The sequence below is a fragment of the Microcaecilia unicolor genome, chromosome 9, assembly GCF_901765095.1.
Source record: "Microcaecilia unicolor chromosome 9, aMicUni1.1, whole genome shotgun sequence".
In the NCBI taxonomy this organism is placed as follows: Eukaryota; Metazoa; Chordata; class Amphibia; order Gymnophiona; family Siphonopidae; genus Microcaecilia; species Microcaecilia unicolor.
Window position 1 is genome coordinate 168963351 of NC_044039.1, and position 23365 is coordinate 168986715.

The following is a 23365-nucleotide window of genomic DNA, read 5'->3' on the forward strand; positions in this document are numbered from 1 at the left end:
TAATCCCTCTTGCCGACATGAGCATGTCTTAAAAAGCTCTCCATGCCTTTGAGCAGATGTAAATCCCAATGCGAAAATGTTTCCCATATTCCCTTTGTAAAATGAGGAACACACATGTAGATTTTAGTCCCAATCTTTGAAATTGCTTTGTAGTACGGACCGTTACTTGTAAATAGCGACTCCCTGAAATCAGTATTTAAATGTATATGCAATAAATGCTATTTACACATAGACATGTCTCTAAAACAATTGCTAAAATATAAACTCTGAATGGATCAGAGAACCCAAAGTAGCAGGATTTAGACAGCAAATATGTCTAGAATACCTTTTCATCTTTTTGGCAGGCTATGGAGGAGAGGACAAAAGAAAGCTCCAAGAGAGTAGATAGTTATTGTTCCAATACATGGTAGGGTCTGTCTGATTATCCACAAAACCAGAGTATGGCCTAAGATATGGGTAGCTCTATAGACATGCTGGGTGAACCCAACATAATTCATCACGGTTAAGAATACTACCAGTCACTTTCTGAAATCCTCCCTCCACCAACACCTAGTGCTACTTGTCTAAGTCTCTAGTCTGCTTTTCAAATCCCGTACCTTTTGCCATCATGATCTCTCCCCTTATAATCCCTTCCACCTTCTGTCACCAGACTGTTTCTCAAATCCTCCATTTTGTGCATCCCAAACTCCCCCTCTTGTTCCACCAGTCTCTCTTTCTCAAACCTCATTAGAATTACTTGGGCCCCTGAGCAGCTTCAGCGGGCTCTTTTAATAGGCTTTTTTGTGCTTTAGGCATTATGGAAACTGCTACAAATAAGTTCAATATATAAACACAAATTTATGAGAAATAATTTTGAAATTTTGGAGACTATAACAATTCACTGGTGGTATTTTTGTCTCACAAAAGACATGTATTTATTTTATTTATTAGGATTTATTCACCGCCTTTTTGAAGAAATTCACTCAAGGCGGTGTACAAAAAGAATAAATCAAACATGAGCAATAGACAATTACAGCTGTAAAAATATTCAAATAACAATACAAAGTATGACAATAGTATACTACTTACAATGTCAACACAATACATAATAGAACATTTTAATTGAAAGTATAAGGTATAAGCAAAGATGGAACATATAGATAAGAGAGTAAGAGGAGTTAGAAAGTAAGGTGACTAATTTAAAGAAAGTTGCACATGTGGACAGAGATATGGTTAATATATAGGGGTCCTTTTACAGAGCGGCAATAAGCCCAATACGGGCTTACCGCTCGCTCTTTTGGGACTACTGCTGGCCCAATGAGGAAATGGCTTGTGTGGCCCTTTTTCCCCATAGATAGGTAAAAGAGTAAGAGGAGTTAGAAATTAAGGTGACTAATTTAAAGAAAGGTGCACATGAGGTCAGAGAGATGGTTAAATATTATCTCAGCTAGGATAGGAGTGGATAAACATGTCCTGCTGCATGATTACATTTTCTTGCAGCCAAAGTCATATGGCATCCTAATCACTTGAACCCACATAAGACTGCAATTTTGCAAGTGGTATGATTCTTTTTTAATATTCATAGGATTAATGTCAACTGGTGAAATTCACTGGACAATATTTCACCAACCACCCCCTCTCCTTTACACCCTGAAGACACCATCACATCCTTCCTGCAATGCCCCCTGCCTCTTTTCATTAAATTGTCTAGGACAACAAACCTTTCCAGTCACATTAGCTTTACCTGTGCCACCCATCGAGCCCTCTGACACTGTCAGGCAGCAGGCCATACTGCTTTCAGTTAATGCTCTCCAGGTGATGGAACTTTGCAAAGAGAATAATTGCACGTGCTTTTTTTTGTTTGTTTTGTTACATTTGTACCCCGCGCTTTCCCACTCATGGCAGGCTCAATGCAGCCTACATGGGGCAATGGAGGGTTAAGTGACTTGCCCAGAGTCACAAGGAGCTGCCTGAATGGGAATCGAACTCAGTTCCCCAGGACCAAAGTCCACCACCCTAACCACTAGGCCACTCCTCCACTGCCTAATTTTATGTAGTAGTCTACAGAAAGCACCTCATATAATGTGCTAATGTTCAACCAACTGGTCTCTGTGTGGCCCCTTCTTGTTTTGTTGGTGGCCACCAGGGGCACTCTCGACAGACTACTGTGTATACTTTGCAAAAAATATGAATAAGCACCTTCTTTGCAAAGCTCCGTGGCTGGAGTGAAAAGCATGACTTGATGGAGGTCGAAATCACAGCTCTGTAACCTGACAGTGTCAGAGGTCTTGGTGGATGGCAAGGATGCAAGTGATGGGCCAGCCAAATGTCCCAGTTCCAGACAACTTAAGCCAACAGAGACAGGGGGGTGGTGGTCCTGGTGACTATGAGGCCTGGAGGTGATGAGGTCTGACAGAAGCAAGGTGAGTTCAAGGAAATATTGCCCAGTCAGTATCACCAGGTGAGTGCATGTACATATATGAGGGATTTGTATTTGTTGGAAATAACATTTCCCATGTCCATTTGTATCTTTTTTTTTTTTGCCTGAAAGTACCACAATTGTTTTTAGTTTACTGTAAACAGTACACACGCTTCCATAATAGTTTATAACAATATTTCTCTCAAAATGAAAATTAAAAAAAAAGTTGCCTACCCTAATAGATAGATATTTTGATATATACTGTTTCAAGAAAAACAATTTTATAAAGCTTATTTTCTGCATAACTCTCTCAAAACTTGACCAGTTTCAAAAACAATTTGAGATATATCATCCTTAACAAATTTGCAATATGCCTACAATGTTCAAAATTTCCCCATTGGCACACACACAAGCTTGGACTCTTTTTCTCAACTGATCAACTACAGCATCAATGACACCGACTCAACTTGGCCCACACCTCAGCCAGACACTACTTGAAGTTGTCAGTCATGAATCAAACTTTCATAAACATGCTGCTTCATAAGATCCCAAATCCTGTAATCAACATAGTTCTGATCCAGACTGTTTAGGGGGCCACAAATCCAGCAAAATGTAATCTGGAGTCATTCTCTGCAGCAGCCGGATGGTTGCACGAGCATGAGCAGGTGCACTGTCTTGCTGAAACATATAAATGTTGCCAGCAATATACCGAATGACCGGTAGCAGTTGCTGTGATAGTAAAACTTCACAATAATACTCAACATTAATCTTTGCACCTGGGTCAAATAAAAGTTATGTGCATCCTAGTTTGAACATTGCAAAGGAGATCATTGACTGATTTGCTGAATGCCAACTGAGTACACAAAAGATGATTGGCAGCAATATCACACATCTTCACTGCAGTCTGTGCATAAAGTCAGTAATTTGGGGGATTGATAGGTATAACAATTTTTGCATCTGTAAACCAAATAAAACTTATAGCATGTAGGGGAAACTTGTAAACAAGTTGCTTGGATTGTGTCAAAACAGCAATGCGATTATTCTCAGTTAGCTGTTGTGTTCGCCTGCGCTTAAGACATCGTATGTCAAGATCACTGTGGATGATTTGAAACATCTTTGACTGAGAAATGCCGATTGCATGACTAATTTGATGAATGGACTTGTGAGTTTTAGGTGCATCCACTTGATTCAGCACAAGTGCTGTCGTGATGTTTTCTTCAGTGAAAACTGATCAGACCTTGCAGCTTCCTGACTTGCGATCAGCTAAGCCATTTTCTAACAATTTCTTCAAAACATTTTTCCCCCTCGTTTCTGGAAATTCTTGCATCAGTCTATAAGAACCATAATAGTTTTCCAGCTACAAATTTGTAATAAGGATCAAATCCTCCTGACTAAAAACTATGGTAAATATTTATGTTTAAAGCAAAATGATGTCTGTGAATATCATGATGATAATCGTTAAATGGTAGCAACATTGTTTAGGTGAGGTGGATGTTGTGAGTGTAGGCTTATTCCAAATTTGTTCAGAATGATATATCTCAAATTTTATTGAAATTGGTTGTGTTTTGACAGTTATACAGAAAACAAGTTTTGTATATATATTATTTGAAACCCAGTGTAGATCAATATATATATCTAAATCTACAAAGAAATATATTTATATGTGTGTGCATTTACATACAGTGGGGGAAATAAGTATTTGATCCCTTGCTGATTTTGTAAGTTTGCCCACTGACAAAGACATGAGCAGCCCATAATTGAAGGGTAGGTTATTGGTAACAGTGAGAGATAGCACATCACAAATTAAATCCGGAAAATCACATTGTGGAAAGTATATGAATTTATTTGCATTCTGCAGAGGGAAATAAGTATTTAATCCCTCTGGCAAACAAGACCTAATACTTGGTGGCAAAACCCTTGTTGGCAAGCACAGCGGTCAGACGTCTTCTGTAGTTGATGAGGTTTGCACACATGTCAGGAGGAATTTTGGTCCACTCCTCTTTGCAGATCATCTCTAAATCATTAAGAGTTCTGGGCTGTCGCTTGGCAACTCGCAGCTTCAGCTCCCTCCATAAGTTTTCAATGGGATTAAGGTCTGGTGACTGGCTAGGCCACTCCATGACCCTAATGTGCTTCTTCCTGAGCCACTCCTTTGTTGCCTTGGCTGTATGTTTTGGGTCATTGTCGTGCTGGAAGACCCAGCCACGACCCATTTTTAAGGCCCTGGCGGAGGGAAGGAGGTTGTCACTCAGAATTGTACGGTACATGGCCCCATCCATTCTCCCATTGATGCGGTGAAGTAGTCCTGTGCCCTTAGCAGAGAAACACCCCCAAAACATAACATTTCCACCTCCATGCTTGACAGTGGGGACGGTGTTCTTTGGGTCATAGGCAGCATTTCTCTTCCTCCAAACACGGCGAGTTGAGTTCATGCCAAAGAGCTCAATTTTTGTCTCATCTGACCACAGCACCTTCTCCCAATCACTCTCGGCATCATCCAGGTGTTCACTGGCAAACTTCAGACGGGCCGTCACATGTGCCTTCCGGAGCAGGGGGACCTTGCGGGCACTGCAGGATTGCAATCCGTTATGTCGTAATGTGTTACCAATGGTTTTCGTGGTGACAGTGGTCCCAGCTGCCTTGAGATCATTGACAAGTTCCCCCCTTGTAGTTGTAGGCTGATTTCTAACCTTCCTCATGATCAAGGATACCCCACGAGGTGAGATTTTGCGTGGAGCCCCAGATCTTTGTCGATTGACAGTCATTTTGTACTTCTTCCATTTTCTTACTATGGCACCAACAGTTGTCTCCTTCTCGCCCAGCGTCTTACTGATGGTTTTGTAGCCCATTCCAGCCTTGTGCAGGTGTATGATCTTGTCCCTGACATCCTTAGACAGCTCCTTGCTCTTGGCCATTTTGTAGAGGTTAGAGTCTGACTGATTCACTGAGTCTGTGGACAGGTGTCTTTCATACAGGTGACCATTGCCGACAGCTGTCTGTCATGCAGGTAACGAGTTGATTTGGAGCATCTACCTGGTCTGTAGGGGCCAGATCTCTTACTGGTTGGTGGGGGATCAAATACTTATTTCCCTCTGCAGAATGCAAATAAATTCATATACTTTCCACAATGTGATTTTCCGGATTTAATTTGTGATGTGCTATCTCTCACTGTTACCAATAACCTACCCTTCAATTATGGGCTGCTCATGTCTTTGTCAGTGGGCAAACTTACAAAATCAGCAAGGGATCAAATACTTATTTCCCCCACTGTATACAGTCCCATTTTAGCCAGGTCGTAGAAGCAGGAATTAAAATGTTCAAGGTCAGTGCATTTCAAATGTCATCGGTATTTTAGAACAGAATCTGCAAAGATAGAGCCTGTTGTAAAATATAGGAGATACGGATGTTTAGGTGCTGGGTGTGTGCATAAACTCATTTATCCCCCTCCCCCTTAAAAAGCTACGCTAGCGGCTACTGCACGGTAATGCCAATACAGTTCATTCACTTAATGTGCTGTGTTGACCTTACCGCACCGGCAGCCACTAGAGCAGCTTAGTAAAGGGAGAGGGGGGGGGGGGGTTATATTGTACAATGGCAACATAACTGGGTATGTGTCATTGTCACGGTGACTGGTTTCCTTTGCCAGTATGGCATGGTGGGGCTGTGGGGGGGGGGGGGGGGGGGAAGAGATGAAAACCACTGGGGGATTAAGGGGGCAAATCCTAAACATAGCTGGGAGCAGGTGTAATTCTCAGTGTCGATTTTTCTAGAACATAGGTGAACTTCCCATACCCTTGTTCTGCCAGAAATATGTCCAGACGCCCTTGCCATTTGTACACATTTGAGTTTGAGCTACATATCATGGCTTTATAAAATGGTAACTTAGAAGTTTTTGCACAATAAACATTTAAGTGCCATTTTATGCATGTATCAAATATGAATAAGGCTTGTGAAATAAGAGTCATTATATACTATTAATTATAATGATCATGAATTTGAACTCTTTGAGCAACAGGTTCGAAGCTAAACTATTCATAAATATATCTACACAATTAGAAATTGTCTGTAGGCAATAATCAAGGCTGGTTAGAGTGCTGGGTGACATGTTATCCTAGTGTACTTACCCTCCCCCCCTCTCTCATCTTTCCTGTCAGGATTGTAGCTCCCACCCCCACCCCCCTACTGTGCTGGTGTTGTGTACAGTTTTGTCTTGTTTTTCTTTTTTGTTCTTCTTGGTTTCCTTCCTCTGCTAATTTTAGAGTGTAAGCCGCCCAGACATATGTTTCAAGGGCGGGGATAGAAAATTTCTTAATAAACTTGAAACTCAGAAATTCCTTGGAATGAACAATGGCTAAAAATACATGAAACAATAGGTAGCTGGTATTTGCACAAAAGTTATAGCCCTTTGCATCAAGCATGATCCTCTACAAATCTTTGATTTATGTTTATAAGAAGCTAAATGTCTGTTGTGTTGCTGCATCTGTCTGTTCACTTACTTAGTGCTATCATTATCTTAGGATCAATAATGCTATTTGTACACTCGACATGGTATCCTGGCAACAAAGGCTTTGAACCTAGTCAAGCAAATTTCCTCTGTCATTTCTGTACAATTGTATCTAGCATCAAGAGGCTCTCTTCACCGCCTCTGGTGGATCTGTGCATTTGGTTGCTTTTAGACAATGATTGAATGAAAGCTTGCATTCAAACAGAGTTGTAGAAACACTGTGGCGTCAAGGCTGGTGTGAAACATTGATGGATGCTATTATATGGTGGCATATTACATAACCACTTCCCCTTGTGCTGACCAGATTTATTTTTGACATTGCAAACTCTATCCAAGGAAGGATGGTAAGAATGTCAGAACTTGTTCCACCAGCAGGTACAGTAGGGTTTGTGGACTAAACATTCTTCTATGAAAATGTACAATGGGGAAAAACTTGAGTACATGAGGGTCAAAAGGAAAAGATCCCAGAGGTAAAAAGTGATTGACACTAATGCACCACTAGCACCTAGTTAAAAATTGTAACAAACTGTCATAAGAATTAAAAGGGCAATTCTATAACTTACCTGCAGAAGTGCTAACAGGGAATCAATACACTATTCTGTAAGTGGCATGGCACATAAATGGAAGGGGACATACATAGTTTATAGTTTATTAAAACTTACTATACCACCCAAGCTGACTCACAGATCTGGGTGGTTTACAATCTAAAATCAAACAAGAGAGAGGTTAAAAGGAACTACAATGTGTGGATAGGACACATATGGATGGGTTTTCCACTTCCGCGTGTGACTTATACAATACTGTAAGTTAACATGTGTCTGTGCTGCATTTATATAACTGCAGGTGTGTATTCCAAACCACTAACATTAACCACACCTTATCCTGCCCCCATATCCCTTCATCTTCTCATTCTCTATACAACTTGTTATCTCTGTAAAATGATGTATCCATACATTGTGTTATCTCTGTTACACATTGTTCCATTTATTGTAAGCCGCACTGAACCTGCTATCGAGCGGGAAAGAGCGAGGTATAAATGCTACAAATAAATAAATAAATAATAAATGTAAAGCATGCTGATACCTGGTTATGCCAATATTCTATAATGGAATCTGGCCACTGAAATGCTATTATAGAAGAGGCTCTCACCATGTGGCATCAGGGCATCATAATATAGGCATCCACTTATAGAACTGCCCTCTGTCGATCTTCATAGCAACATATGAAATGATTGTAGGGAAAAAAATAATTGACCTATCCAGTCTACCCAATTAAGATTCTTCCTCTGGGTAGATAAGCATTAAAAATGTCCATGTGCAAAGCAAAACCAGCTCCTGTCCATATATATCTTCCATCTGACCTCTCAACTGTCCTTCCCACAAGTGCCCTCCACATCTGTCCCAAGTCTTTCCAAAATTCATCATCATGATGCTCTCTCCAACTCCCATCTTACCTGCAGTAGAAACCTAATGTAGCTGTTATCAGTGTTGTTAAGTTTGTAACTGGCCCAGTTATTTCTTAGAAGCTGATGCAGTAATAGAACTATAGGTTATGGTTGTAAACTGCTATTCCATGCAGGTAACTGGTGAATTTTCAACATTCTGAGCACACAAGCATACAAGATCCCATACTTAAAACACACCACCCTTTCTCCCTCCCACTACATGTTAGCACTAAGTTTATAGGATTCTAAACAGCTACCAAAACTAAAGAGGCTGTTACTAAACATTTAGCCTCCTAGGTTCTCATGGATATACTGGACAGTACCAACTTACTGTCCTGACTCACTTGATTTCTGGAGAGTTATAGCCTGCTGGTATCAACCTGACAATCTTGCTAGGTTGTTGTTCTATTCTGTGCCTTTTATTTTGCCCTCATCTCTCTACCAGCTTGGAGAAGAAACGGCTGAGGGGAGACATGATAGAGGTATATAAAATAATGAGTGGAGTGGAGCAGGTGGATGTGAAGCGTCTGTTCACGCTTTCCAAAAATACTAGGACTAGGGGGCATGCGATGAAACTACAGTGTAGTAAATTTAAAACAAATCGGAGAAAATATTTCTTCACCCAACGTATAATTAAACTCTGGAATTCGTTGCCGGAGAAAGTGGTGAAGGTGGTTAGCTTAGCAGAGTTTAAAAAGGGGTTGGACAGTTTCCTAAAGGACAAGTCCATAAACCGCTACTAAATGGACTTGGGAAAAATCCACAATTCCAGGAATAACATGTATAGAATGTTTGTACGTTTGGGAAGCTTGCCAGGTGCCCTTGGCCTGGATTGGCCGCTGTCGTGGACAGGATGCTGGGCTCGATGGACCCTTGGTCTTTTCCCAGTATGGCATTACTTATGTACCATTAATCTCCTTAATCCCACCACCAATACAACGCCACACTCCAGCTGATGTTTGTCTCATCCGTTTTCTCTTTCAGGCTGATGCTCAGAACCAAATGATGCTAGAGCTGATTAGTGTTGGACTAGCGTTGGCATTAATCTGCACAGAATGTTAAGGGCTCTAGTGCAAGACACTACGTAAGTGCCAAAGATTAGTGCAAATAGTATTTAAATGTAGTCAAACAGATGTTAATGAGGTCATTTCCTATTCTCTCCCTAATGTTCAGAAAACAACATACAAAACAAAGCCATCCTTACAAACCTAATGCCAGCTCAGAGCTGGTGTTGGGTGTCTGAAGAGAGGATTCCCTTTAAAATCTACCAGTTTTGAATGAATTTGGAAGCGGAAGGAAGCCCTTGCAAGCCTTTAAGCACTGAGAATGAGAAACACATGTGCAAATCCAAGCCAAAAACAAAAGCACACAACATTTGTATTCTGCGCTTAAATATAAGCCTTTCCATTGAAACATTTTTTTGAAAGGCTTATATTTCAAGGCTTAGAGTAATGGCGCCAACATATGCTTCACGTCTGGGTTTGAATGGGAATGCACACAAGAGCCACGCTTGCTGCAAAACTTGTGCACTTGCTCTAGGCACATTCCTCCTCCATATTTTCGGTCTCCCAGTGCACATATTATTTGTTGAGCGCATGATCTGGTACGGGAGGTAGCGGTCTGGGGGCCGCTTGACAACAGTGATCATAACATGATCGCCTTTGAAATTTGCTTTCAAAAAGGTAAACATAGGAAGTCAAATATGTTAGCGTTTAACTTTAAAATAGGAAGCTATGATAAAATGAAAAGAATGGATAAAAAAAAAATCTTAGAGGAGCGACTGAGAGGGTAAGAAACCTACAACAGGCGTGGAAGCTGTTCAAAAAAACCGTACTGGAGGCCCAGGCCAAACATATTCCACATATCAGAAAAGGAGGACGGAAAACCAAACGACAGTCGGCGTGGCTTGGTTAAAAAGTGAGGTAAAGGAGCCTATTGGAGCTAAAAAGGAATCCTTCAGAAAATGGAAGAAGGAACCGAATTAGGAAAATAAGAAGCGGAAAAAGGAATGTCGAGTCAGATGCAAAGGGCTGATAAGAAAGGCAAAGAGGGATTTTGAAAGAAAGCGTTAGGAGGCGAAAACTGATAGTAAAATTTTTTTTAGATACATTAAAAGCAGGAAACCGGCAAAAGAATCGGTTGGCCCGCTGGATGACCGGGATGTAAAAGGGGCGATCAAGGAAGACAAAGAAATAGCAGAAAAACTAAATGAGTTCTTTGCTTCGGTCTTCACTGAGGAAGATTTGGGTGGGATGCTGGTGCAGGACAGGGTATTCGAAGCTGAAGAGTCGGAAAAACTTATTGAAATATCAGTAAATCTGGAAGACGTAATGGAGCAGTTCTGCAAACTGAAGAGTAGCAAATCTCCTGGACCGGATGGTATTCACCCTAGGGTACTGACAGAACTAAAAAACGAGCAGGCAGAGCTACTGTTATTGATTTGTAATTTATCCTTAAAATCGAGCGTGGTACTGGAAGATTAGAGGGTGGCCAATGTAATGCCAATATTTTAAAAAGGTTCCAGAGGAGACCCGGGAAATTATAGACCGGTGAGTCTGATGTCAGCGCCGAGCAAAATGGTATAGACTATAATCAAGATCAAAATTACAGAGCACATTCAAAAGCATGGACTAATGGGACAAAGTCAACATGGATTTAGTGAAGGGAAGTCTTGCCTCACCAATCTGCTGCATTTATTTGAAGGGGTAAACAAACATGTGGACAAAGGTGAGCCGGTTGATATTGTGTATCTAGATTTTCAGAAGGCGTTTGATAAGGTCCCTCATGACAGACTACAGAGGAAATCAGAGGGACATGGGATCGGAGGTAGTGTCTTACTGTGGATTAAAAACTGGTTGAAAGATAGGAAACAGAGAGTAGGATTAAAAGGTCAATATTCGCAATGGAGAAGGGTAGTTAGTGGGTTCCCTCAGGGATCGGTGCTGGGACCTCTGCTTTTTAACATATTCATAAATGACCTAGAGATGGGGGTAACTAGTGAGGTAATCAAATTTGCCGATGACACAAAGTTATTCAAAGTAGTCAAATCACGGGAAGATTGTGAAAAACTACAAGAGGACCTTACGAGACTGGGAGACTGGGCGTCTAAATGGCAGATGACATTTAATGTGAACAAGTGCAAAGTGATGCATGTGGGAAAGAGGAACCCGAACTATAACTACGTCATGCAAGATTCAGCGTTGGGAGTCACGGACCGAGAAAGGTATCTAGGTGTCATCGTTGATGATACGTTGAAAACTTCTGCTCAATGTGCTGCTGCAGCTAGGAAAGCAAATAGAATGTTGGGTATCATTAGGAAAGGGATTGAAAACAAAAATAAGGATATTATTCTGCCATTGTATTGCTCCATGGTGCAACTGCACCTCGAATATTGTGTTCAATTCTGGTCGCCGCACCTCAAAAAAGACATAGTGGAATTGGAAAAGGTTCAGAGAAGGGTGACAAAGATGATACAGGGGATGGGACGACTTCCCTATCAGGATAGGCTGAAGAGGCTGGGGCTCTTCAGCTTGGAGAAAAAGCGGCTGAGGGGAGATATGATAGAGGTTTATAAGATAATGAGTGGAATGGAATGGGTTGATGTGGAGCGTCTGTTTATGCTTTCCAAAGATACTAGGACAAGGGGGCATGCAATGAAGCTGCAGTGTGGTAAATTTAAAACGAATTGGAGGAAATTTTTCTTCACTCAACGCATAAACTCTGGAATTCGCTGCCGGAAAAGGTGGTTAAGGCAGTTAACTAAGCGGACTTCAAAAAAGGGTTGGACGGCTTCCTGGAGGAAAAAGCCATAGAATGTTATTGAATGGACGAGGGAATAATACAGTATTTCTAGGATGGGCGGGACAAATTTCTTGTTCTTTTGGCCGCTGTCGGTGACAGGGTGCTGGGCTCGATGGACCCTTGGTCTGTCCCAGCATGGCGATGCTTATGTACTTATTTGTATGCAATTAGTGTTGAGCATTGGGAAGCTATTTTTCTGCACTGTTCCTGCGCTATTCATGGGCACTGTTCGTTATAGCATCAGATTTCTGAGCATTGCATTTAGGGGTCCTCAGGGCTTAACAGACTCTGTTACACCAGCTACACTGAAAGCCCATTCCTTCTATGAAAAAATACTTGCTGATATTTCTCCCAAGTCTTCCACCCCCTCCCGCCAAACTTCATACTATGACTGTTCTAAAAGAAGTGTTCATGTCTCTGAAAAGGGGTTTGCTTCTTGTCTCTGAAAGGGGGTTTGCTTCTTGTGTTTAATTTACGCCTTCAGGATTTTTTAATGTCTGTCATATCCCCCTACCCCCATCTCAGGTATACATATTAATTACTCCTTTCTCTATTTTAACAAATGTATTCAGGTTTTGATATAAGAGGCTATCTAACTTGGGAGTCTATTTTCAGAACATTTTTTTTCTCATAGCAAAATCACTTGAAGCTATACACTATAAAATAAAATTTTAAAAAAGCATATTACACCAGGGCATTTATCCTTTTTTGTAGTAAGTGGCATTCTTTCTATTTTATTTAGTCATTCAGGCTCTGGCACTATACAACTGGGCACAGTGCAGATTTGATGGGTTTCAGTACACTAGGAACCATAGTTTATAAGACTACTTTCACTATAACATTCTACTCAGTTTTTAAAAAATTAAATTGTATCCTAACTCAAATGCAAATTTTGGCTTGCATGAATAGAAGGCATCACCCTCTGGTATGTGAATAGGCCTATTCTAGATATGCGCACAGGAGAGATGCTTATCATCAATGCAGTTTCTCACTAGCTGCTAGGATCATTTGTGATAGAGTTTAAATGGCAAGGGCTGTTAGCATCAAGGCCACTGACATGCAGAATGCTTAATTATAGAGCCCTCAGGCCAAGGGTAAAGCAACAAGATTTGCAGCCTAGCTTCAGTAAAGGATGTCGGCAGATTTTCTGTATATACACAAAGTAGATAGAAATCTATTCTACACAGAATTACACTTAATTGATACTTTCAATACAGTACTTATTTATGACATTTATATCATACATTATCCCAGCAACCTGAGTTCAGTGTGGCTAACAATACTGTGAAATCACATCATACAGAACACAAAGTGAACATACTACTAGACTATAATACATTGCAATAGAAACATTTATTTTAAACCCCAAACAATACAGAATAATGGAAACAAACATTCACTAACCAAAACTTGACTAGGCAGGGAGATCAGTATCATCTTATTTTCTTTTCCGTGTTTTATTTTGTTTGATTTCTATTGATAACCTTAAGAGTGGACTAACACGGCTACCACACTCCTCTACTTAAGATGGAATATCATGTAATCACACTGACCCCTAATTGACTTTGGCAAGGAGTTCTAACACTTCATGCCCTGATAAGCAAATCCTGCTGCAAGAACTGATTTGTCAACAATTTTCTTATAACTTGGATAGTGAAGCACTAAATAATCTCTAGATCCCAAAACAGCATTACATGATGGAAGATCAACAAGATATAACATAAAGTCGGAGCTATACAATATTAGTAGATAAGTGCACAAAGTTTAAAGGGAAATGGTACTTGATATACTGCCTTTCTGAGGTTTTTGCAACTACATTCAAAGCGGTTTCCATATATTCAGGTACTTATTTTGTACCAGGAGCAATGGAGGGTTAAGTGACTTGCCCAGAGTCACAAGGAGCTGCAGTGGGAATCGAACTCAGTTCCCCAGCATCAAAGTCAACTGCACTAACCACTAGGCTACTCCTCCACTCCTAAATGTGACCCTTGCTTTCATTGGGAGCCAATGGAGCTTAGATAGCAGTGGAGATGCTCTCTCAAAAGAGGAACTTTACAGACAAGCCGAGCTGTAGTGTTCTGGGCAGTTTGGAAGTTTTCTTAACGGAAGTTCCCTGCAACCAGCATAAATTGCATTGCAATAGTCAATTGTGACAAAACTAGCATCTGCTCTAAGTCTGAAGGTCAGATTAGGGAAGAAGATCTAATAATACTCAGTTTCCATAAGGTTTTAAAGGATTTGAACATAACACTGGATACTTGAGGCTCAAAAGTTAGGTGATGATCAGCAACCACTCCTAATACTCATAGTGTAGACTCCATTGAAAAAGCAGTGTGGTTGATTGTAAAACTGTCTAAAAGTGTATGATCAAAAGGATTAGTGAGTACCAGGAATTTTGTTTTGTCCCTATTCAATTTTAATGTGAAATCAGATGCCTAAGATACCATCAGGTCTAAAACTGATTTAACCACTACCAGAATTCCTTAAAAGTCTTGTAGGGTTGTAAATTGTGACATCATTCGCACAAATAAAAGAATGTAACCTGTGTGCCTCCAATATCTTACCTAAAGGTGAAATCATGACATTAAATAAAATGGGAGACAGAGGAGAACCCTGAGGTACACCACAGTCAGGAGTCCAGGGGGATGAGACAGAACCACACAATTTTACCTGATAGGACCTAGCCATTACAAAACCACAGATTCTGAAGTGACCTAGCAAATGAATTAGTATGACATGGTCAACTATATCAAAAGCACACGACATGTCAAACGCTAGAATCCTTCTCTCTAAGCTAATTTCTTTCCTCAAGTAAGAGTGGTTAAAACCGTTTCAGTACTGTAACACGATCTGAATCATGATTGCGAGCTGTGTAAAAGGGAAAAGGTGGAAAGATATTCCATGAGTTGATGCCCAACTAAACCTTCTATTATCTTTGTCAATAAGGGGATGGAAGCAACTGTTCTGTAATTAGTGACATTGTTTCTTGAAGCCAGTGAGTTTTTCAAGATGGGAGTTAGCATAGTAGAACCATTTCCCTCAGGGAAAAGACCATGTGACAACATAAGAAATGTTCGTTGTAAGGCGATCGATAAAAAGGCTAGGAGCAGCTTGTAGTAAATAATTTGGGTAAACATCTAAGGAGCATTGTGAGGAAGAGTAATGCTTCACATTCTATTTTGAAAAATTTTCCCATAGATACAGAAGTGATAAGAACCAATTACCATGCTGCAATAATGGATAGTACTATAGAAGATATACCAAATTGAAGTTAATTCTTATTCGACAGAGCATTAGTTGAATTTACATTTCTCTTGTTTCAACCAATACAAGCAGAGGTATATGGTTGACTTATTAGCCTGTATTATTAATATAAGCAAAATCCTTATGTAACTGCAGAGAAAAGGAAATCCAACATCAAAGGCTATACTTAGAAGGCATGTGAAATTTTTCTGCAGATACATCTCAAAAATAGAAATGTTGTTAATTAATGGCTGTTTTAATCAACATTTTGCAACATGGACAAGTGAAAGAAAATTTATAAACATGAACAGGATCGGTCCTTTTACTAAGGTGCGCTGAAAAATGGCCTGCGGCAGTGTAGATGTGTGTTTTGGGCGTGAACAGAATTATTTTTCAGCGCACCTACAAAAAATGCCTTTTTTTTTGCCGAAAATGGACATGCGGCAAAATCAAAATTGCCGTGTGTCCATTTTGGGTCTAACATCTTACCGCCAGCCATTGACCTAGCGGTAAAGAATCTGGGAAGTAATGACTTATGCATGCCAAATGCCACTTGGCGTGCATACGTTATGCGTGCCTGAAAAGAAAAAATATTTTTCAGACGCGCGCCAGAAATGAAATTACCACAAGAGCCACGCGGTAGTTGGACAGTAACTCCATTTTGGCATACGTTGGGCGCTTGTAGACGCTTACATGGCTTAGTAAAAGGGCCCCTTACCTGTTGCAGCTATCAGGATTTGATCGTTGTTGGTGACCAACACTCATGTGGACAACTCTCAAAACTATCGGTCACATCAATTTAGTTCAGGGTCTATGTTTTTATCAATGGGTTTCATTCCCTATACACAGTGCAAATCACACTCTTGACTTGGTAATATCCTCATCATTTCTCGCTCTTGACTATCATTCCTTCTGTAGTCAATTGGTTTCCTGGTCAGATCATGCACAGTGCAATTTACAATACCCATTTCTGAATCAAGTCATGTACCTCCAAGTCCTCGATGTTCTTTTAAGTGCTCTTTCCCTAAGGATCTTTCATTATTACCTTCCTTGAGCTCTCATTTTCCATCTGAGTTTTCTACCTTACCACTGTGTGAGCAGGTCTCCTTATGGCACTCTCCTCTAGCTGCCGCATTTGATGAATTTGCTTGTTTGGAAACCACGACTTCGGCTAAGTCAGACAGGCAGCCCTGGTACCACAGCAGTTTAAGGCTACTTAAACACAAGTTTCGTGGGCACAACTGCCCAGGGCCAAGGGAGGGTTAGGCCTCCTAAGTTTGCGGCTTTTTTCCATTTCCAGTAACCTAAGGCACTTATCAGATTGGTTTCGTTCCACATCCTACTTTTCTTGTACAAGGACAGAAACACAAATGCTTGGGAAAACCCATTTTGCAAGTTGGGTGCATGGGAGGGGATATCGGGGAAATACCCTAGGCCAGATTTATATTTCAGCCACTAAAACAAACTTGGAAGTGGGTGACCAGGTTCCTTTCTCTAGATAGTAAAAATTCCCCGCTTCTGTCGGTCAGAGGGAACCCAGACTTTCCAGTAGGAGACACATCTGTTGTATTTAGGGATTGGGAAAAACATGGGATAACTTACTTGTTTCATGTTGTAACGGAACAGGGGGAGATGAAACCTTTGCAGGACATATGTACAGAATTTCATATTGATCAAGTGGATGTTTTTGCATACTATCAACTGAGACATTATGTGGCCTCTCTCCCCAAACAAGCTTTGACTGTGGAGATAGGAGACAAACTTACTGAACTGTTGGGTCTGGAGGCCCAACAAAGAGTACCATTGAGATACTTTCACTCTTTTATAAGAGAATCTTTCCCGAATTTTGAGTTTTCCAAAATAATTGTACAATGGAATGCAGAGCTGGGACTTAATCTACAGGAAGAGCACTTACACAGCCAGTTGCTATCGGTGACTAAGTCTACAGAGAATGTAGCCTGGCAGGAATTGCAGCTAAAATTTTTGCTGAGGCTGTATATCTCACCGTATAGGGCCTGGAGAGCAACCATAGCAGATGTGGATTCCTGTCCAAAGTGTGGAGTTTCCGGAGCACACCTGGGGCACATGTTCTGGACGTGTCCCGGGGTGCAAAAATTCTGGAAAGACATGGGACTACAAGTATCTAACTGTTGGTGCACAAGATGGAAGATAGCTCCAGGACAACTATTTGAGTCTTTTGCCAGTGCAGGGTGTATGCCAGCGAAAATGAAAGCCTTTTTAAAGCGCGCTGTGCTGATGGGCAAGAGAACGATACTACAACTGTGGAGAAATGCAGAAAGCCCCTCTCTGGCACAGTGGCATATAGCAATGATTCAAATGTGCTCTTTAGAGAAAAGGAAAATAAAGGACTTGGCGTCTGACAAAGGGGACATTTTTTGTGCCACTTGGGCACCCTTTTGGGACACACTTACCCCTACTGCTCGAAGCCGTATCCTGAACCTATGAGGGGGGGAGGGCAGGGGGGCAATAGGGTGGGTTGGGGGGGTGGGCACGTTTCTATGGGAAGGGGGGAGGTGCAGGAGGGGAAAAAAGTTTTAACCTTGGCAGAGTTGTTGTTTGGTTTGGGAATACCAAGGTTAGTAAACGCTGTACCTAAAATCTTGTAACTCTGTGTTAATTCTGTTTCAATAAAAATGAATGGAAAAAAAAAAAACCACAAGTTTCGTCAGGCAGAACGACAATGGAGGAAATCTAAACAACCGTATCAAATCTTTGCGTAACGCCGTCAATTCAACTATTTTTCTTTGGAAGGCTAAACAAGCATTCTTCTCAGCTAGAATCATTAAATCCTCTAATCTAGCAAAGGAACTTCATTCCATCTTCAGATCTCTGGTTCATAAAGATTTGTCTTGCCAAAACCGTGTCAATATTCCCTCTCCAAATTCCTTGGCCGATTTCTTTATCATTAAGATTCAAAAATTACATGGTTCTTTCCCTACTCTCTCTTTTTCCCTTAGCTCTACCTCATAACATGCTGAACAATCCTGACCTACTGAGTCAGACCCTGGATTATCATCATAATGGGACACATTTCACCCACAAACACGGTTTTCTCTGGGCAAAGTGCTAACCTCAATGAAAATCACCTCTTGTTCCCTGGACCCAATTCCTTTGCCTTGGATTAAACTGCCTAACTGCAACTATCTCCTTATTTGTTATCCATTGTCAACTCTAGCTTAAACTATGGCTCAGCTCCCTTAGATTGGAAAATAGTATCTGTAAGTCCAAACTTAAATAAGCCAACCTTGGTTCCTTCCCTCCCTGTTAATTATAGGTCAGTATCTAACGTGATTTATTTCACAGGTGGTTGAGAAGGTTGTCTTCTCACAGTTAAGCAAATTTTTAGAAAAAAAACTGGTATTACATCCTCGTCCATTGGGCTTTAGGGTGTTGGTTGCAGTACAGAAACAATTCTAGCATCTGTTCTAAGTGAAGTATGGTCCAATCTGGATAGTCATTATTTCACCTTAGCCATTTCTCTTGACCTCTCTGCACATTTCAATTTAGTGGATCACTATTTTACTCTTGCAGTTTGCACCCCTGGAGGTTACTGGCACAGTTCTCCAATGGTTTCAGTCTTTTCTCACAGATCATTCCTTTTGTGTCATGGTCAATCACTCCACCTCTTTGGACAAACCCTTAACATGTGGAGTACTATAGGGCTTTATACTCTCACAACTGCTATTCAATATCTTCATCAGCCCCCCTTGCTACCCATATTCAAGAATCATGCATCTCCTTACATATATATACTGATAACATAGTAACATAGTAGATGACGGCAGAAAAAGACCTGCACAGTCCACCCAGTCTGCCCAACAAGATAAACTCACATGTGCCATTTTTTGTGTATACCTTACCTTGATTTGTACCTGTCTTTTTCAGGGCACAGACCGTATAAGTCTGCCCAGCACTATCCCCGCCTCCCAACCACCAGCCCCGCCTCCCACCACTGGCTCTGGCACAGACCGTATAAGTCTGCCCAGCACTATCCCCACCTCCAGCCCTGCCTCCCACCACTGGCTAAGCTTCTGGGGGGTCCCTTCCTTCTGAGGAGGATTCCTTTATGTTTATCCCACGCATGTTTGAATTCCGTTACTGTTTTCCTCTCCAACACCTCCCCCGCAGGAGGGCACCCACCACTCTCTCCATGAAAAAATACTTCCTGACATTTTTCTTGAGTCTGCCCCCCTTCAATCTCATTTCTAGTCCTCTAGTTCTACTGTTATTACTGTTTAAGGTTAGTCCTTCAAATTTGAATTAATCTCCTCTTCAACAATCCCTGCAAGTTACCGCTCAGTGGCTCACGGATCACCATCTCGTGTTAAACTGTAACAAGATGGTGGCCTGTTGGCTGACTAGTCATCATACTGCCTCGACTGCGCCACTTCTATTGTTTAGTACCCCAATCTCCAAGATTCCATGTTTTCAGTACTTAGGAGTTCATTGGGACTCCAGTCTTTCTTTTGAATTACACAGATTTCTATTTTTGTGTAATTCTTAGTGATATATCTTTGGTGAAATCCTAGTGGTACTTATTTTGAGTGCTTGCTTGCGGTTTCGCTAATTCTTATCACTATTATTACTATTATATAATAAAGATAATATATTTTCCACTTTGGTATATTACTTCACTGGGTTTTACCAGCAGAAAAACAAATCTTTGGTTTCTGTAGTACCAACTCCCCCTAGACGCTAGTATAGAGGATGGCTATACTGTGTGAAATCTGCCTGTGGCAGTGTGCTACTGAGTTGTGCAATTATCTGCTCTAAGATTTTGCATAGCAATTACCACTATAGGACAATGGATCCCATTTTCTAAAACTGCCTTTTCTCTTTCATAGAGCCCTGACTTCTATCACTATACATCAAGACCTTTCCTCACTCTAATAACCCAGCACCACAACCATGTCTTACAATCTCATCTGCTTCTAAATGGATTTCCACTCTCACAAGTAGATTGCATATGTGAAACCTTTAGGAGTTAAAACAAGTTATCTATAAAGACCAATAGATAACAGTTGTTTTAACCAATAGGTTTCACCATATCTGCCTGTATGAAATAAACCATCAATGGATGGAAAACAACTGCAGAAGAAATACAAAGAAACATTTTCTACAAAGCTAAAATATTAATTTTATTTTTTTTTAAGAAAAATTAAATTTACATGCTATATTAACTTACAGGAACCACAGACCTGTAATTGAACAAAGCTGAAAAACTGTACAGGCAAATAAAAAAATCCCAAGAAAATTAGTTATCTTCAATTTTTTTCATAAAATTTACTGACCAGAAAAAGTCATGCTGTAAAAATTCAGCACAGCTTTTTACATACATAAAACAGCTTTTTACATACATATAACAGTTTTATAACAATTTTGGAAGCACTATAACTTAACAATTCATAACAGTTCTTTCCCTTACAGAATACTGCTAAACACAGAATAAGATTAACAATCTTACCAGATTTTAACTAGCTTTCTTTCAGTCTTTTTTAAAGGCAAAGGCTGACAGTTTCATGCTTGTAGATTGATCGAAGCATTTCTTTTTTTTGGTTGTGTTGGAGTCTTCTGCAGGTTCTCCCATCTGGCTTTCCCTTCCATCTTTGCTCTCATCAGTTTCATGTTTTCGTTTCTTTATTTCAGTTGAGTTAGCAGTGGCAGCTCCCACTCCTCCTTTAGCCTTCTCAATCCACATCTTATCAATACAGAAAATTATACAGTGAAATTTAGAGCCTCGATATAAGATTTTAAAAGAAAATCATTCACCATTTGATCTCTCTCATACCTAACCCATTTCTCTACAGTTTCTATTGCTAATTTTTCTGTTCTTTGAAAGAGAATTAGTTTAAAACAAACAAAAAACATAAAAAAAACCTAAACAGAAAATTAAGCATCCTATGCCAAAAAACGGCTGAATTTTATTTTTATGACAATAAATAAATGGCCAATATTTGTGTAAATTCAATCTGGCTGGTTAACAGTTTCTAGTCCACTTACACTAATGGATTTAGTTTGGTAAGAACATAGAAACGTTAAAGTGAAATTTAAACTTGCCTGTTATTTTCTGTCCTTTCCTACCAGACCAGTCTAAATGCCTGGCTAGGGTCCTCTGCCAGCAGATGAAGATAAGAAATATAGATCATAGTTAACTTTGCTTCTCAAGCTAATGTAACAGGGGAAGCATGCTAGTACACCTATGGCAAAGCCAGATAAACAGAAAACTAGGGCTTCTAGAGCTCACATATCAAGAATACCTGAATTCCTTTCTTTATGGAGATACTTATCTCATCTCAGTAGTCAGGTATGTCATAAATTAATCCCTTTGAAAGATTCAGCTGCAAGAATAGTAATTCCTCCTCCATTAGGTTGCTCCTGCTGACCTTGCCAAAGAACACCACAGTCTTTCTGGGTAGGTTCCAGACTGGTTTGATTAAGTCCCCAGAAATGGAAATTAACAGATAAGCTTAAATTGCACCTTTCTTTTTGACTCACTAGAGCAGTGCAGTAGCACACCCAAGCTTTACTTAGACCCAACAGAAGAAATCCAAGTCTATTCTCAATACTCCAGACCTGAAGATAGAGCTCTCACTGGCCTGCACATCCAACTAGCAATGTATATAAAAGAATGCAAAGAAGACCTGGTAGCCACCAAGCAAATATCCTCCAACAGGACAGATCTACATTCTTCCAGTGAGGATGTCAGTGTCTTCATAAATAAACTCAGACTCCCACCAAACCACAAAAGCCCTTATTGATGGCAGGTCAAGGTAATCACCTCCTTAATCCATATAGCAACAGATACTTTAGAGTTCCACTTCCAATTTTTGAGGCTACTCAAAAGATGAGCGAGCCTATTTGATTTCCTAAAGGAATTAGAGACCTTCAGGTACCTCAACACACAGCAAATGTTCAAACAGCACAATACCCTACTTTCACCCATACACTCAAACTTAGTGAAGGCTGAAATCTTTGGTAAGACCTGTACAAAAGATCACATGTTCTTTTAGAATGAATAAATAGGGCCCACAACAACAAAAAAATGCTTTGCTGAACAGATCATCTTGAAAGATTAAACCTTAGAGGATGTAGATGTCAGAGGTTCAAAGACAGGAGGGAAAAAGGCAGGGTACTGAGAACTGAGCTGAGCTCTTAGAGTATTGCCATCTGGCAAAAGAGTAACTTAATGTACTTGAAGATTCTAAGAAAATGTACTACCATCCAGATGAGTTGCCAGAAAACGCCTCTGAATTTAGCTTCTAAGCACATCAGCACTGCTACCTTTACTAAGAGAACTAACGGGTATTCCTTTATACAGTCATTTCTGCAGGAAAGACAAAATGGAGGAGGCAAATGCATTAAAAGCGGAGACTGCTTCTCTTTTACACCAAGAATCAAACATCCATCAAACTCAGATTTAATTTATTTAAAAAAATGTATAACCCATACCATCTACCATCCTGGGCAGATGAAGCTCAGGGATGTGAACCTCTTCTATGACCTCAACAAATTCACAGTTATTGAGACCATGAAGCCTCGCTTCCTCAGCCTAACCCTTTCAAAGACCAAGCAGTATAACAGAATGGCAAGAGTCCCAGCAAAGCAGGTCCATGCTCTGAGGGATACAGTTTTTTTTTTCTCTATAGAGGTCTCATGAACAACAAAGGTCCAGTTCAGGGTGATTAAAATGATAAGCCCCAAATTGAAAATAACACTATGTACTACCCAACCTATTAGAGGCTACAAAGGGAATATGTACAGGAGAATACCAACTGGTTAAGGTTGGACTAGCAAATCTAATCCCCTAGCACTGAAGAAAATTCAATGCCTTGGAGATCTGAATCATCCAAAAATCCATCTGGCCCCTGCCCCACTTTGTCTAGGAGTAAGGCAAAATCTGATTCCATCAATTCATATTTCCTAGGATTCCAGGTGTATTGAATTAGAAAACCTG

General features: G+C 40.4%; 1 protein-coding gene across 4 annotated transcripts in view; it reads right to left on the reverse strand.

The window, feature by feature from the left end:
• Positions 1-20632: 20632 nt before the first annotated feature.
• Positions 20633-23365, reverse strand: part of WDHD1 (WD repeat and HMG-box DNA binding protein 1) — a 157898-nt gene continuing 155165 nt past the window's right edge. For all 4 annotated transcript variants that reach the window (XM_030214282.1, XM_030214279.1, XM_030214280.1 and 1 more), the window contains one exon: positions 20633-21109. In XM_030214282.1, coding sequence (XP_030070142.1) covers positions 20897-21109 — 213 coding nt within the window. In that variant the 3' untranslated portion in view covers positions 20633-20896. The remainder of the gene's footprint in view (positions 21110-23365) is intronic.